Source organism: Etheostoma spectabile, chromosome 4 (assembly GCF_008692095.1).
Source record: "Etheostoma spectabile isolate EspeVRDwgs_2016 chromosome 4, UIUC_Espe_1.0, whole genome shotgun sequence".
Classification (NCBI taxonomy): Eukaryota; Metazoa; Chordata; class Actinopteri; order Perciformes; family Percidae; genus Etheostoma; species Etheostoma spectabile.
The window spans coordinates 36723868-36739762 of NC_045736.1; the positions used below are offsets into that span (position 1 = coordinate 36723868).

The 15895-nt window shown below is 42.5% G+C and overlaps 1 protein-coding gene across 1 annotated transcript; it reads right to left on the reverse strand.

Annotated features, from left to right (window-relative positions):
• Positions 1-575: 575 nt before the first annotated feature.
• LOC116687959 (uncharacterized) lies at positions 576-15296 on the reverse strand. Its single transcript, XM_032513700.1, has 6 exons — positions 14789-15296; positions 9527-9750; positions 8982-9084; positions 8694-8789; positions 7023-7537; positions 576-5269 (listed from the first exon to the last, which is right to left on the reverse strand). Exons 1-6 carry the CDS (start codon positions 14828-14830, stop codon positions 3835-3837), a joined length of 2415 nt encoding a protein of 804 aa, XP_032369591.1. The 5' UTR covers positions 14831-15296; the 3' UTR covers positions 576-3834.
• Between the last annotated feature and the right edge of the window lie 599 nt (positions 15297-15895).

The following is a 15895-nucleotide window of genomic DNA, read 5'->3' on the forward strand; positions in this document are numbered from 1 at the left end:
ACCCACTCTGACAGTGCCGCCGTGTTAGAGACTACTCCTGTCAGTCAGAGTGAGGCAGCACCCTTAAACCTTCTTCTCAATCTGACTGTGACAAGATCTGGACGAGTTTCCAAACCAGTCACCAGGCTTAACCTGTAGATCTGTGATGGTTTGGGATAGTAGGGACGGTGGAAGACTGAGTATTGCCACTGATGTTTATAATGTTTAAATTCAGGTTACTGAAATTAAGGTGGTGATTTTAAGTTAGGAAAAAGTAACAGTACCACTCCAGTATATGGGCTACCTTGAAAAGGGTCCAGTATGTATTGGTATGGCCATTTTTCCAGGTTGTGAAAAAGAAAACAGGGAAAGATGTCATATGAGGATGTGTTACGTGATGTTATGTGATCTCTCCATAGTCTTGCATGTTATCGCAAGTGTGAGTTGTGAATATACCTCCGACAACTGCATGTGCTCAATGAAGGACTAGCTCCAGCTAAAAGAGTACTAAGGCTTTGGGATTGTCATTTTACAGTTTGCAAATTGGGGGACTGATGATTAGCTTGTTAGCTAACAGGATACATCATGTAAATTAGACAGCTTTTGAGTTGTTAGAAAGTTGTTTTTTGTCACCCTATAGAGGCATGGTTCTAGATCCACCATCACTGGTCCAGACTGAAATATTTCAATAACTTTTCATTGTATTTCCATGGCCTTCTCAAGATTAATTGCAAACATTTTCAGGATGCACTTATATTTTATCTAGCGCCGTCATCAGATCAAATGACTCTTTTTGGGTTTTGTGCTAGGCTAAATTCATTCTGGAGCCATCCTTTTACTGGACATACAGAGATGAAATCCATCCAAAATATCTAACTCTGTAGAAAACAAAGAACAAGATGTATCTAAGATGTTGTTGTTCCTCTGAGCATTTGCGTCAGTGATCCTACTCATAATTTATGGATGCCACATGTAACATTCAGAACGAACTCAACCACTTTCAATGAATTTTGAAAATATTGTGAGGGTAAAAGTACTAATACTACAATGTTGAATCTTTTTGCCGTATATAGCCTCTAAAACACAGCTATAAACCTACAGAATCACATGATAAACCACTGGAGGCTTCTGATGGCATCAGCATGTCCTATTTTACTGACTCCAACCTCGTCTGCACCTTCCGACAAAATCAATATGTACATGTCATAATGACACAAAACAACAGTAAAATTCAATTTAGCATTTAAAGAGACAATAATATTCACATTTGGTGTTCACTCTTTAAAAATGGCAAATCAAAGATTTACCAGCTTTTAAGTAAATGAAGTAGATTTTAAAGATCATAAAAACTGTTCACATTGGTTTTGTTACCACCACAAGAAAAATATTGAAATATGTCCAACACAATGACAAGAAACTTATTTTTTTTCCTCTCCATATATCACTATGATAGTTTAAAAAGAAAACATCAACACACACTGTCGTTCTATCTACATCTTTTCACTGGCCTTGGCCCCTGGTACAGAAAGGTAGGGAAAACATTTCGTATAAAAAACGATGTGCAAAAAGTTGTTTTCTTAGGTCCCTCTGATGGAAAACAATGTACAGAAATAATGTCAATATCTACATAACCTTTGCTCTTCCCATTTTAGATTCTAGGATTACTGTGCGCTTGCGGTGACTCGTCACATTTGTGCATCGGTTTGATTTAAAACGAGTTACTGCATTTGATGGACACTTGACAGAAAGCGCACACAACACTCTCATTGTCATATTAAAACTAGCTTGAGGTATTATTGCACATTTTCCCGAACTGCAGACCTGGAATCAGTAGATTTCAGATTTACTTACACCTGTTTTTAATGGAATGTCAACGGTGACTTGAGCTCTGTCAGTCCTGACCGTGCAGAGTGATGCCGCAGCAGTCTGGACAACCTAACGTAAAGTTGACTTGAGGTGTATCTTCTTTTCTTTGAAATTGTCTCCACACAGTCAACAGAGTTCAGTAAACATGCATAAGCTTTTACCTGGGTAGGTAGATCTGTAAACATCCTGCCAACAGTAAATACACCAGCAGGAATAGGGAGCCATGAGCCAAAAATCTTATGCTGCAATCACGCTGTGTCAGCAGACAAGTAACAATGGGAGAGAGAAAAAAAACTGTTATTATGACTTTACACAATTTTAGTGCTTTTTTCCCCCCAGGGTGTCGATTCAATTCAATTTTATTTATAGTATCAATTCATAACAAGAGTTATCTCGAGACTCTTTACAGATAGAGTAGGTCTAGACCACTCTATGATTTGCAAGGACCCAACAGTTCTTGTAGTTCCCTTCAGAGCAAGCAACAGTGGCAAGGAAAACCTCCTGTTAGGGAGAAACCTGGGACAGACCCAGGCTCTTGGTAGGCCGTGTCTGACGGGTTGGGGGTATAATATATGGTACACATGCCCATTCACTCAGCTAGATGTATTGTTTTAATTGTGTGGTTTCTGTGTTGGTCATGGTCACACAGCGAAAAAAACTTCAGTCGTCATGGCAAATAACTGCGTTTTTACAAACCCATCAGACTGTGTCCGTAACACAATTTCTATGAGCTCCTTTTCCTTATCCGAATCTAACTCTTTCTCATACCTAAATGACACATTAGGCAGATTACCAGTCCTTGATGAGGACGGGCATGAGGACATGAGGACGGTCTGCTGAATCAATTGTATTGGTTTTAATAGTGGATTTTATATCAAAGCATTTGCAAATGGTGGGGACTTTCAAACGGTTTTACCACTGATTACTTCTTTAGTTCTTTTCAAAGAGTCGGACATATTGTAGCTGATACTTCCAACTCAGAGGTCGGCATGTTTTCTAACTTAGGTGCATGTAAGAACGGTCTAAATGGGAATAAACTCTGACCGAAACACAACAGTAGCTGATATTACAGATTAAAGCCGTGGTCGAAATCCTCTGCAAACCTTTGTGGCACATTGTTCCCCATCCCTGATCAACACTGCTTCACTAGTGTTTCACAACCAAGTAAATCAGGTCACGTTATTTTTTTCATTTTAGTTACAAAAGCTCCCATCGACTGATATTCTAATTGTAAACAGAGTTTCTATAAAAACCATTCAGGATTTGGTATCAAATCTCAGATGTCATTGTCTGCATTGCTACAGTTGATGTGTTCTGTGACCCTGATGTAAAAGTAGTCGTTTGTGATGTAGCGTTAATGCACAGCCAGGTACATCGGGCAGAACTGTATTGCTCCCCGACAAGTCATGGACTGTTTGAGGATTTGAGTCTGAACCCCAATTGTAATTTTGTCAAAGATTTTTTAAAATAAATGTAGTACAAGATGTAGTAGGAAACGTGACGCAAACATACACGCTCATCTGACCTTTTTCAGTTGTTTGTCTTTACAAGCGGAGTGCTGTACAGTGGTGACACAGCCACACATAAAGCTATCAGTTGAGGTGATGTACAGTGATGACAGTGAAGTTCCCTCTCTCTCACACATTTGTTAAAGGAACAGTCTGACATTTCGTCTTCTAGTTCTCTGTCGTTCCCAAAGTCCCATGAGAAGATGGATATCCGTTTCTTTTTTGTGCTTCAAGTACAGAGATGAGGACCCTGTTCTTTGTAAGTGGATAACTAAAGACAGACCCCTTCCAGTCTTTGTTTTTAACCAAGCCAAACACATCCTTGACCTCTCCCTGCACTGGATAAAAAAGACAAAACTAATATCCATCTTCTCATCTGACTTTGGAAAAGAAAACAAGAGAATTTACTAAAATATCGTATTGTTAGCTTAACATCACACACACTCACACAGAGTTACAGTTAGACGTGGTGCCCATGCAGTTAGACGGTGGTGACCGTCAGCAGGGAGCTGGTACACAGCGTATCCTCATGGTTGTTCAGCCTTGTCCCATGAGTCAGCAGTTCCTCTACTGTCGTCCAATCATCCAAGAGCTTCCTGTTTCTCAGACGACTCAGCTTCCTCTGACTCAGCTCCAGGAACGTGTTGCACCTCCCTTCTGCAAAAGCTCCGCCTCCTCTGCTGTCCAGCACACCTTCATCTCCAGCAGAGGCTCCTCCTCCCCCGGTGATGGCTCCTCCCCTGATGATGGCGTCTCGTATTGTCCCTCCTCTGGCCTGCAGCTGCTGCTGCCTCTGCTCACGGGCCAGCAGAAAGTGTTCCCTTCTCTCCATTCGACTCCAGTACCGGCCCATCAGCATGTCGGTATTGGTCTCCTCATCTGTGCTCATCCCACTGCGTTCGTCGGCCAGCTGGGACGCCCGGTCTCTCAGGAGCTGGTTCCTGGAGATCCGTGAGGTTGGGTTGGGTTTGGAGCTTGGATTAAGTTTTGGCTGCAAACCAGAACTAGGATTAGGATTTGAACATGCATTCATTTGTCCTTTCTTTGCATCCCACCCAGCAACAGAGCAAGCCCCTGTGTGGCCCTCCAGGGTGCTGTAGAGACCTCTGCCTCCCCCACCAATCTGGGACTGACGGATTGCTGGTTTCGGCCAGGTGTCGTTGACATCTCCAGCCTGAGGAGGTTGGACCAGACTCTGGAGGTGCTGCTGCTCTCTGGCTCGGCTTCTCACCATCTCTTGCTGCCGCTCTCTGTCCATTTCCTCTTGAATCTGTGCCTCCCTTTCTAGCTTTTTCTCTTGCATTTGCTTTTTTTGTTCCAGTTCCCTCTCAATCTCTCTGTCCCTTTCTGTCACCAGTTGCTCGGGCATCAGGCTTCTTTCTTGCGAGTGCCACCAGTCATGGTGAGCGATCTGGGCGTTAGGGTTGTTACTGTAGCATCGCTCATGGGTGCTGGCACCCCTAACATGCCCCAAAGCGGTGGGGTGTTGTTGTGGTGAGAGAGCCAAGCCTGCTGGGTGAGATGCCAACACACCAGGCACTAGCTCACCTTCTTCTGGCAGACCCGATGGCAGGACATTATGTGGCTGGACACCTCCACAGTGGTACAGGGTTTCTGCACAGTAGGAGGGGGAAGCTGGGTGGCTTGCTCGCCGGCGGTATTCCTGCGGAGGAGGGCGATGGTGCAGAGTACGGCTTCTCCTCAGCATCCCCACTGAACTGGAGCCCTGGTGGGTCTGTTGCATGGGTACCAGTGATCTCCGGTGGCTGGAGGGGGTGCTGCAGGTGGAGAGGGCCGGGGCAGTCATTCGTGAGACTGCTGCATGGGCATGGGAGGGGTTGAAGAGGGCTCCACTGCTGGAGCTGTGACGGTTCAGACAGGGCCGGTCAGCTTTATGGAACTGGACGGATGAAACTCTGGAAATACAAACAGAGAAGCGATGACAGGTTTAAGAACATAGACATTCAGAAGTCAGACAGAGATCAAGCTAACAAATATTTTAACTTCTCTTCAACATAGACCTCTTTTTAATCTAGTATTAGAATAAGTACAGGTGTTACCCAAGAAGCATTGAGGAAGCATTGAGGATGTGATCAGGTCTCAACCCACTCAGACCACATTGGTCGTATGGGCCACAGTCTTATGGCAGTGTGTCCAGGTATGTGTCCTGGGCCACATTGTGTCCTATGTCCCAACTGTGAGCAGAACTGTGTGTTTTGGAGGTTATTATCATACTGTCGGTGATATGTCACAGTTTTGTTCCTGCGTGTGCTGCTCTTATATCCCAGGTTGTCTGGAGCTCTGTGCCCCGCTGTTGCCTGGACAAGGCAACTGCTGGTATACAATAACCTTATTTTTAGTTTCATGACACATCCCTGAATTCACCAATATGTAGGATTTTACTGCAGACATCCCTGCTTTTAAGTCATCTCCTTTTGTTATTAAATCTTAAACAGCTCGTTGTGCAAGCTGGCCAGGGTGGTCAAAGCAGCGGCTGTAAAAAATAAATAATAGCCCCCAGTTATATTGTTATCTAAAAGCTTTTATTTTGAAGCAGCAAAATCAGGAAATGTTGAGTCTTCATTAGCAGTAATCCCATTTTTGCAGCAATTAAATTGAAGTGACATGAACAAACAGAGAAATGTAAATTTTTAGATAAAACAAGATGTTGACAAAGTTTCCTTTTGGTGACTTAATATGAAATTGGAAAAAAATAAATAATAAATTGCACTATATCGCAGAATATTGCAATATGTTTAAAATCGCAATAATATCAAATCGTGACATAAGTATTGTGATGATATCGTATCGGGAGGCCTCTGGTGATATCCACCCTTATAATTTATAAATGAAGCAAAGGCGGAAAAAATAGTGCAGTCTTATTTCTAGTTCCTCAACATTAATCTTCTTCTGTCTGTCATTGTCAACAGGTTTTACTGATTGTTACCATAGAAACCACAGGTGTTGGATGGCTAACTTTCAATGCTTAGAATTAGTCTATTTTCAATCATGTGGAACTGACAAACTGATATTAGACTACTATTATGATGGGAAGAAAACACAAGGGTTAACCCTTGTGTTTTCTTCCCATCATAATTGAAAATCAACACTTTTGTCGTTTTTTTATCAATGTTTGTAACTTTTTCTCACGTTTCTTTACGCTTTTTTCAATGTTTGTCACTTTTTTGACGTTTAACACTAGTGACACTAACTTATTAACTTTAGTTTTACAATTATTTTTGGAATTTACAGTAAATAAACCTCATTTATAGGAAATTATACTTAATGTTTGAGTTAGAAAAGCAGAAATTAGGAATTATTATATAATTAATTTTTTGCTATAAAATTGAATAAGACACCCAAAAATTCATGAAAGTAGAGATAAGTAGAGATTTGTACTTGCCAAAGAGTGTTGTGTGGAATCAATCATTATCAATCGTTATCAATCGTTATTATCAATCATTATTTTGGGGAATTAAAAAGAACATTGATATAGGGAAACGGGGTCAATTTGACCCGAGGACAACATGAGGGTTATGAAGATGAACAGCAAAACTCGGACAAAACTTGAATACAGCCTAAGATGCTGTTGCAATGATTTTTAAATTGAATCTTCTCAATGCACCTAGTCTCTCATTTTGCAGGGGCAGTTATTCTACCAGCTTCTACCTGAAAAGCCCACAGGGTGGGAGATCCATGATTGGCCCAGTGCCATCTTCTATCTCGAGCTGCAGGTGCTGACACTGAGGCTGCATGGTCAGCGCCTCAGGGATGGCCTCCAGAAGCTCACGGTGGCTCTTGGGGCAGCTGTCACGCCGCTCCCGCCTCTCGCACGGTTCGCCCTGATGTTGCAGCCTGGCGTTGTACATCCGCATTCGCTTCTCCAGCATCCTCTGGAAGTGCCTGAACTCCCCGGTGCTCACGCTGTAGAAGCCCGAGTCGCTGAGCTCCGAGGAAATAAAAGACTCAGAGGAAGGAGAGCCACCTCCTCCGAAGCCACCACAACCCCCCTGGGCAAGGGCCCCATGTGAATGACAGTCCTCCAGGCCTCCTTCCTCAGTCTCCAGCCCCGAGAGGTCGCCCTGGTGGAGGGAGCCGTCAGTCCAGCCCAATCCGCTGTCCAGCTCATGGTGGAGGGGCATGAAGCCGAGCGGCTTCTCCAGCATGAAGTCCTCGTCATCTGTCTGTAACAACACACATCATCAGTCCCGAGGTTACTTATCCAGACGCACACACCATAAATAACGGCATGCTTTAATACATTATCTGTGTGTAGAACCCCAGTACCAGTGTGAAGGATGACTAAATGGGTCTGTAGCAGTAAGACTGTCAAATACTGAAGGTAATGAAGATTCTTAGTCTTAAATAACTTAGTCTCAGTTATTTTTTCATCATGTATTTCTTTACTTAAATACATATTTATTAATGTTATGCTGTAATGTATTTAGGCAATGTTCCTGTGACTGGACAACATGAAACAAACAGACTTAAAATGTTTGGTTTTTTTCAGTTAAATAAAAAGAGTGCCAAAAGGCTTTCCTTCCGTGAAAAGACTGAAAACAAAAATGGGTTAGTCTGCCTCTCAGAACTTTCTGACTTCCCTTCTCTGTCTGTGGCACTCAGCCCCAAGGTCATTGGTTCCTACTGAAGATGTGAAAACATCTTTAACAACCGAAGAAAACATATCATCAGATATATAACAACATACAGAATGAAGGTTTCTGTAGAACACGGAATAAAAAACTCTCTAAAATCTAACCCTTATTCATCATACTCTCTGGATGGGACACAATGTCAAGAGAATGGGCAGAATGCCCTGTCTCACCCTCTGCATATTGCACATGATGCTCTTGAATCCTGAAATTGATATCAGGAGGATCACTGAAAGAAATGTCTGTGATAATTGTTTCCTTGATTGAGCCATTAAAACAATTGCAATCACTCTTTCTCTGTTTCTGTTTTGTTCCAGTGATGATGTGCAACCTAGTTAGGGTCCCGCTGGAGTGGCTGTGGCTCAGTGGTAGAGTGGTTGCATGCCAATCGGAAGGTTGGCGGTTCAATCCCTGGCCCTGCAATCCCATGTCGAAGTGTCCTTGGGCAAGACACTGAACCCCGAGTTTCCCCCGGTGCTGCGCATTGGAGTGTGAATGTGTGTGAGTGTTTATCTGATGAGCAGGTGGCACCTTGTACAGCCAGTGTATGAATGTGTGTGAATGGTGAATGTTTCCTGTATGATGTAAAAAAGTGCTTTGAGTAGTCGTTAAAACTAGAAAAGCGCTATATAAATACAGTACATTTACATTTAGTTAGCAATAAGATAAACAGCACAGTTTTGAATACCTGACTGTGGCAGCCATTATGTTCTTCTAAGTTTGTATTGCAACATCTCATTAGGCAGTTCTGTCCCTTTTGTCCACGACCAGTCAGTTCTGGATCCTGAGGGATTCATGAGAAGACAAAAAGAAATGAGAAACAACACAATTTTCCAGATTGCAGGAATTATTTGTCAAATCTGGACTAAAATGCCAGTGTAAAACGTTTGAAATGGATTGATGCTGAGACCAGAGTGATATTCAAGATTTCTTTTGCAGGTTGATGCAAAGAAATGTATATTGGTTATAGGGTCACCTGGTGGCTAATGTCCACAGTGTCCCGTGGGGAGCTGGACAGGTAGCCGTATCGTCCTCCTTCACAGTGATCTTGTGGCAGAGACAGGTGGCTGTAATAATGTCTGGACAGATGACAAGAACACAAAATTAAGATGCTTTCAAGACTAAATCATTTCATTAAATCCTGTTTCTAAGCAGAGCTAAATGCCCTTATACACTCCTCTTGTCAATCATTCCTATTGAGCATAACATAAGTATTTTTAATGTTGTATTTGTCCAATATTGTAAAATATGTTTTGATTTGTAGACATTCATCAGGTTACATTCATTTTGTTTTGGTTGTCAGTTAAATTAAATTAATCCAGTGTTAGTCGGCATATCAAACCATGATATAAAGTGTTGAATGACCAGGGTTTCAGGTTCTCTGTTTACAGTTTTTACAGCAAAACTGCAAAAACAAGAATTTTACTTATATTGAAGCAGTTATAAATAGCAGCTAACAGCCCTCCAAAGTAAGCAGACTGAACAGATCCTCAGATATTGTCTTTCTATGTGTGTTTCTACCTGTCCTGGTAGGAGGGGCTGGAGGCGTTAAGTCCCGCCCCCATTAATGGGAGGGGCAGGTTGAGGTGCTGCAGGTTGAGAGGGAGGGGCTCCCAGATTCCCCGGTCTGCCTCAGTGCCACACCCCCTCTGACCCTTGATCTGCATTGTAATTGGACGCTGACTGGCCGCCAGGATCCGCAGAGCATCCCGCTGGCTCAGGTTCGCAAGACTCCGCCCACTCACCTGAGACAAGCACACAGAGGAAGAGAAGTGATGTCAGAAAACACCTGCCTATTCCCACATCAATGAGCAAGATGACCATCTTGTTGGAGTCATGTTTATGTCCACCTAATGAATTTAAGTGCAATTTCACTCTCCTTTTAGCTCTGTTATGGGCTCCACCAACTCCAGAGAAAAACATATGGCTCTTTAACTGTCTTCACTACAATTTATAGACACTAACTTTGTTTGTGTGACGTTTGGTGCTGCAGACTGAACAGTAAATGGGTCATAAGGCAAGGCAAGGCAAGGCAGCTTTATTTGTATAGCACATTTCAGCAACAGGGCAATTCAAAGTGCTTTACACAAAATCAGTTAAACAGATAAAACACAAGTAAAAACAGTTAAAAATCATAGCAATAAAAACCGGTAAAACACATGAATAGTCAGTTAAAAAAATAGACACATAAAACACAAGAATAAAAGTTACAGTGCAGCATAAGAAATTTAAAGAAATGAGCAGTCATTTAAAGAAAGGCAGCATCAAAAAGAAAGGTCTTCAGCCTTGATTTAAAAGAACTGAGAGTAGCAGCAGATCTGCAGGTTTCTGGGAGTTTATTCCAGATATGAGGAGCATAGAAACTGAAAGCTGCTTCTCCCTGTTTAGTTCTGACTCTGGGGACAGAAAGTAGACCTGTCCCAGATGACCTGAGAGGTCTGGGTGGTTCATAGTGTAGTAGCAGATCGGAAATGTATTTTGGACCTAAACTGTTAAGTGATTTATAAACTAGCAAGAGTACTTTGAAATCAATTCTTTGAGACACAGGAAGCCAGTGTAAAGACTTCAGAACTGGAGGGATGTGATCCAGTCTCTTGGTCTTAGTGAGGACCCAGCAGCAGCGTTCGAATCGCTGTAGCTGTCTGATTGATTTTTTAGGGAGACCTGTAAAGACCCCGTACAGTAGTCAGTCTACTGAAGATGAAAGCATGGACAAGTTTTTCCAAATCTGTGACACATAAGTCCTTTAACCCTTGAATGTTCTTTAGGTGATAGGAGGCTGACTTTGTAATTGTCTTAATGGGGCTGTTAAAGTTCAGGTCTGGTCCATGACTACACCAAGATTTCTGGCTTTGTCTGTTGTTTTAACATTGTTGTTTGAAGCTGAGCGAGACTTTTAATCGTTCCTCTTTTGCTCCAAAAACAACCACCTCAGTTTTTCCTTCATTTAAATTCGAAAGTTCTGGCACATCCAGCCGTTAATTGTTCGATGCACTTAGTCAGTTTTTGTATTAGACTATAGTCCCCTGGCGATAAGGTTAAACCAAATCTAGGAGTTTAAATGGCGGAAAAAACTACCAGAGACACATTTACATTGCACTTTACTTAATGATTTAAATAACAATATTGATCATTGACCTTTTAAATGCTACATTGTTGTCAGCAACAGGGCCTATGGTAACTTGTGGACTTGTTTGCTCTGATTAATTTTGTTATGCAGTTAACACACCAATAGTCTATATCCTTGACGTTCCACTTCCGGGATTGTTCCGTTGGCGCCGGAAAATCCGCCGGATTTCACTTATTTAGCCCGGATATCTGTTGCCTGGGGCTTCATTTGTGTTGGCATTCCAGTAGATTTCTGAGGACTACGGTTAACGGCTCCTCAGATTTCTGCAGGGTAAATCCGGACAGCTAGCTAGACTATCTGTCCAATCTGAGTTTTCTGTCGCATGACTAAAACAACTTTTAAACGTAGACACGTTCCTTCCGAGCATATTTTCCACCAATGCTATGTGGAGTCAGCCTGGTCTCACAGAATTCCATGAAATGATCACAATCTGTTTACAAAATTCTGTGTGGCCACCACAGAAAACAATGCCAATGTAAAGTCAATGAGAAGATGACGTAGCATTAAGGTGAGACTATGGTAGCGAGTAGTATGAAGTATATATAGTATAAGAATAAAGCTTGATAATAACAACACAAACAACACAGGACTTTAACCCAGGAGACTGGGGATCGTGTCCCGCGTGTCACGTTTCCTAAACCCAACCAAAACTGTTCCATTGTTCTTTTTCTAAACCCAACTGTTCTGTTGTTTTCCCACATCCCATTTTTGTTTCCAAAACCCACCATCCCGTTGTTGTTTGGCGTGCTGTTATTTGTTTCCCTAAACCCAACCATCCCATTATTGTTTCCCTAAACCCAACCATCCCATTATTGTTTCCCTAAACCCAACCATCCCATTATTGTTTCCCTAAACCCAACCATCCCATTGTTGTACGGCGTGCCGTCACTGTTTCCCTAAACCCAACCATACTATTATTGTTTCCCTAAACCCAACCATCCCATTATTGTTTCCCTAAACCCAACCATCCCATTATTGTTTTCCTAAACCCAACCATCCCATTATTGTTTTCCTAAACCCAACCATCCCATTATTGTTTCCCTAAACCCAACCATCCCATTATTGTTTTCCTAAACCCAACCATCCCATTGTTGTCCGGCGTGCCATTATTGTTTCTCTAAACCCAACCATGCCATTATTGTTTCCCCAAACCCAACCATCCCGTTCGTATTTTCCTAAACCCAACTGTCCCATTGTGGTTCTGCATGTCTTGGAAACGTAAACCCAACCCCCACAACCTTTTCCATAACCTAAGGGGCCGTGTTCATTTCATGGATTTCTGTGGTATCAAGTTGGTGGAGTAACTCTCATCCAGCCCACTTTGAAGGAGGGTCTGGCAAAGCGAGACTAATACATCAGTATATGTCTGATGACTGTGCTCTTGTTGGTTATAACCACTGTTTTGGCAGAAAGAAACAACAGGAGTAACAGGCTGAACCATCTTAAGAGTGCCGTACTGTCTGGTGGATCTAGTACGTGAAGAGTGTTCATGTGGATTTCATAGAAACTTTAAAGTAATAAATTTGAGAATGGAATTTGGTGTGGTGGTAGAATGGGTTAGCACCCTGCCCCGGCACACCCATTTCCCCAAAACAATCAACATGGGGGAAACACTGATGTATGTACAGTACAGTTGTTCTTTGGCAATTGTTTGCAATGTTATAAATCAATGAGCAGAACAGATTTATAGCAATATTACATTTGTACGTGATTTTTGCATCAGTTTAATTCAGTACATCCTAGATGACATCCAGAGACGGCATGTATTAGCCTACTCCACCTATTTTACACATAGTAGTAATGACTGGTCCTCCTTAGCCTGTAAAAGCATAATGTCTTCTGTGGCTCTTCAGACCAACAATTCGCGCCGCAACGAAACCGTTTTTAAACGTCGCAGGGAAAAGTGTCAGCGGCCTGAAGCGGCCCGTCTCAGCTCGACTCAGACCAGCTGAGGGTGTTGCTACGACTCAGCTGGTCAAGTCACAGAGGCTGGTTTTAGAACGCAAGAGACGTCACCTGTTTCAACAGCCAACAGAGAAGTCAGCTGGTAAAGTCACCTGTAAACTATCCAAAATAAAACAATCTGTGATCGATTTTATTTTTATGTTACAAACAGCTTGTTGAAAGGGTGGAGTTTTAGACGGAGCCTTGAAATGTAACTCACTAACGTTATCCACATTTATATTTAGATGAAACAAATGATATTTTTAGCTACAAAAAGCCAGAAACTGAACTGGCAGGTTCCAGAACGCTGCAGACCGGCACGGCTTTCGACTTGTTCTGGGCACTAATCTTTGGTCTGAACTGGGCTTAAAAACCCCTTTGATGTCATGGTGATGTCATCAAGGTTATCTCAACTTGGACGTAAAGACTACCAATTTCTAACAGAAAGCATATGTTCTAAACGGAAGTTGGGGGGTGTTAAACATGGCTGTTTACCAGAGAGGGAGGTTCTAATCACAAGGCAATATCCAGTTGCATCATGGAAAATGTAGGATTCACTGTTGTTGGAGTTTGACCCATACTAAGGACTAAAAGTTGACATGGTGCACCCCTCTTTTTTCACTCTGTCTCTCACATGTCCAACAAATTTATAGGAGTGTCGGTCTGAATCACTAGAGGAATTCTTTAATCCTGTCTTATTTTGGGGGAAACAGCATCAACGATTGCACAACCAAATTTTAGGCTGCACTCTCCCATTTGAACTGCACATATTGTCTTTTTTCTTTTACAATGTAAACACTGCAGACTAAAAACTCTGAATTGGTTGACATTATGCAACTGGGTCACAAGACACAGCACTGCCCGCAGACACATGTTAGATTTATTCCAATTTGAGGAACAGTTGAATTGTGAGCAAATGAAATCAAATGACCAATGTGAAGATGGTGTCTCTGTCTCCACTAAAGGGTTAACACCTACAAGCCAGCCTTAGCCTCATCCTGCCTCTCAAACACAAACACACACACACACACACACATATACACATACATACACATGCATACAAGCACACACACACATGCAGCTCAGCAGCCATCGAATTAGACGCATGAACAGTATTGTTAACTCCAGCACATCACAACCATGAGTCACCCTTCCTCCACTACATTCAACCTGACACACACACACACACACACACACACACACACATGCACGCACACACATGCACACACACACACTCATAGTATGAGCTGAGAAGCACAAAATGGCACCTGTGTGTAGATACAGAGGATGGCAGCAGAAAGACTATGAGCCTTCAGCAGATGGAGATGATGAATGTGAACCACATTCTTGCATCCAACATAAAAATTCTACATATTCACGCAAAAAATAGACATAAATTATTTGAGATTTAAACACACATAAATTAGGTCATATAAAACAACACAAATTAGGTCATTACCACAAACACACACACACACACACACACACACACACACAAATGCGGAGTCCTGCAGAAATCATAAAAGTATGCCATTTTGCATCTGCATCCATCTTCACAAACACACACACACACACACACACACACACACACACACACACACCAACACACACACACCCTCTAACAGAGCTCAGTTCCATCTTCTTTCAATGAGACAACATAAAACACACAGCATCATTTTCAACATTGAGGCAGGTTTTTGGATGCTCACCGTTTGGTCACCCATCCACGGTCCAGAGAGCCAGCAGCCCATCGTCACGGCAACAGAGCTGCCTTGGTTCCTGTGAAAATCAACGATGCTGCTGCTTCCTCCTCCTCCTCCTCCTCCTCCTCACTCTCTACGTCTATCTCTCCTCAGCGTGCCTTCACCATCACTCTCTCCTCAAGATCTGTCCTCTCCTTCTTCTTGCCTGTCTTTCTTTTTTCATCTATTTCTTCAGGGTCTCTATCCTCGCCCCTCCCCCTCTTTCACAGCTCTTGGTTTTAGCATCCTACACACACACATACACACACACACACTCATGAATGCATTCAGATCTGCAAACATAAAAATATGCGCAGGCTGACAGTGTACAGAGAAGGAGAGGGAAACACGCAGTCACACAGCGAGAATGGTGTCTGATTGGTGGCCTGTAAAGGTTCATAAGCCAATCAGATGCAGCTGCTGCCCTGGATGTTTTCCTCTCGACTGAAACTCCTCATGAAGCTTCGACATGTGCAGGAGGGAGCCTGTACTGCAGCGATACACACAGCAACAGAGGAAACACACTGTCCTACCATCCATCTCCCAGCTGATCATCCAGGATACTCCAGCAGATGCTGTTAAGGCATGCCGGGAGATGTAGTCCATCGTGTCTACTAGACTAACTGGAGGTCTTCTGCTTCAGATTGGAGACTTTCAGTCTGCACAAATTGATTTACAAATTAAGAGAGAAACTCAATTTGGAAGGAAACCGAGGACCGCTAGACCATGGTCTAAAACAAACCTAAGGAGACCTGATCCCTTATCAGGATGCTTTCACTATGGCAGTTTGGGCCAGAGCCATTGGCTCCAACCTTAGGTGTGGACCAAAAAACTATACCTGAGTTGAGTAACCTACACTGGATGTGTAATGCAGTTTAAAGTGATTTGTGACTAGTAATTGGAGAAATAAGCTTTCAGACTTTCTTTCTATTAATTCCAAATGAAGATTAGGAACCAGGGCCTTGAACTCAGCGAGCACAGTGATAGACCATCTGGTGATTTAGGAATCAAAGCAGCAGCACTTTAACACATTGCTGATCTTTGGTCTCGCTGATGTGCAATAAGTCTAATAAA

What these genes read in the sequence shown, in the direction of transcription:
- LOC116687959 (XM_032513700.1), bottom strand. Translation starts at nt 14,830, where the DNA reads ATGGGCTGCTGGCTCTCTGGACCGTGGATGGGTGACCAAACG. An exon ending in CGTGGATGGGTGACCAAACG is followed by an intron (nt 9,751 to 14,788) that starts GTGAGCATCCAA and finishes TGCTTGTCTCAG; the next exon opens with GTGAGTGGGCGGAGTCTTGC. An exon ending in ATAATGGCTGCCACAGTCAG is followed by an intron (nt 7,538 to 8,693) that starts GTATTCAAAACT and finishes GTGTTGTTACAG; the next exon opens with ACAGATGACGAGGACTTCAT.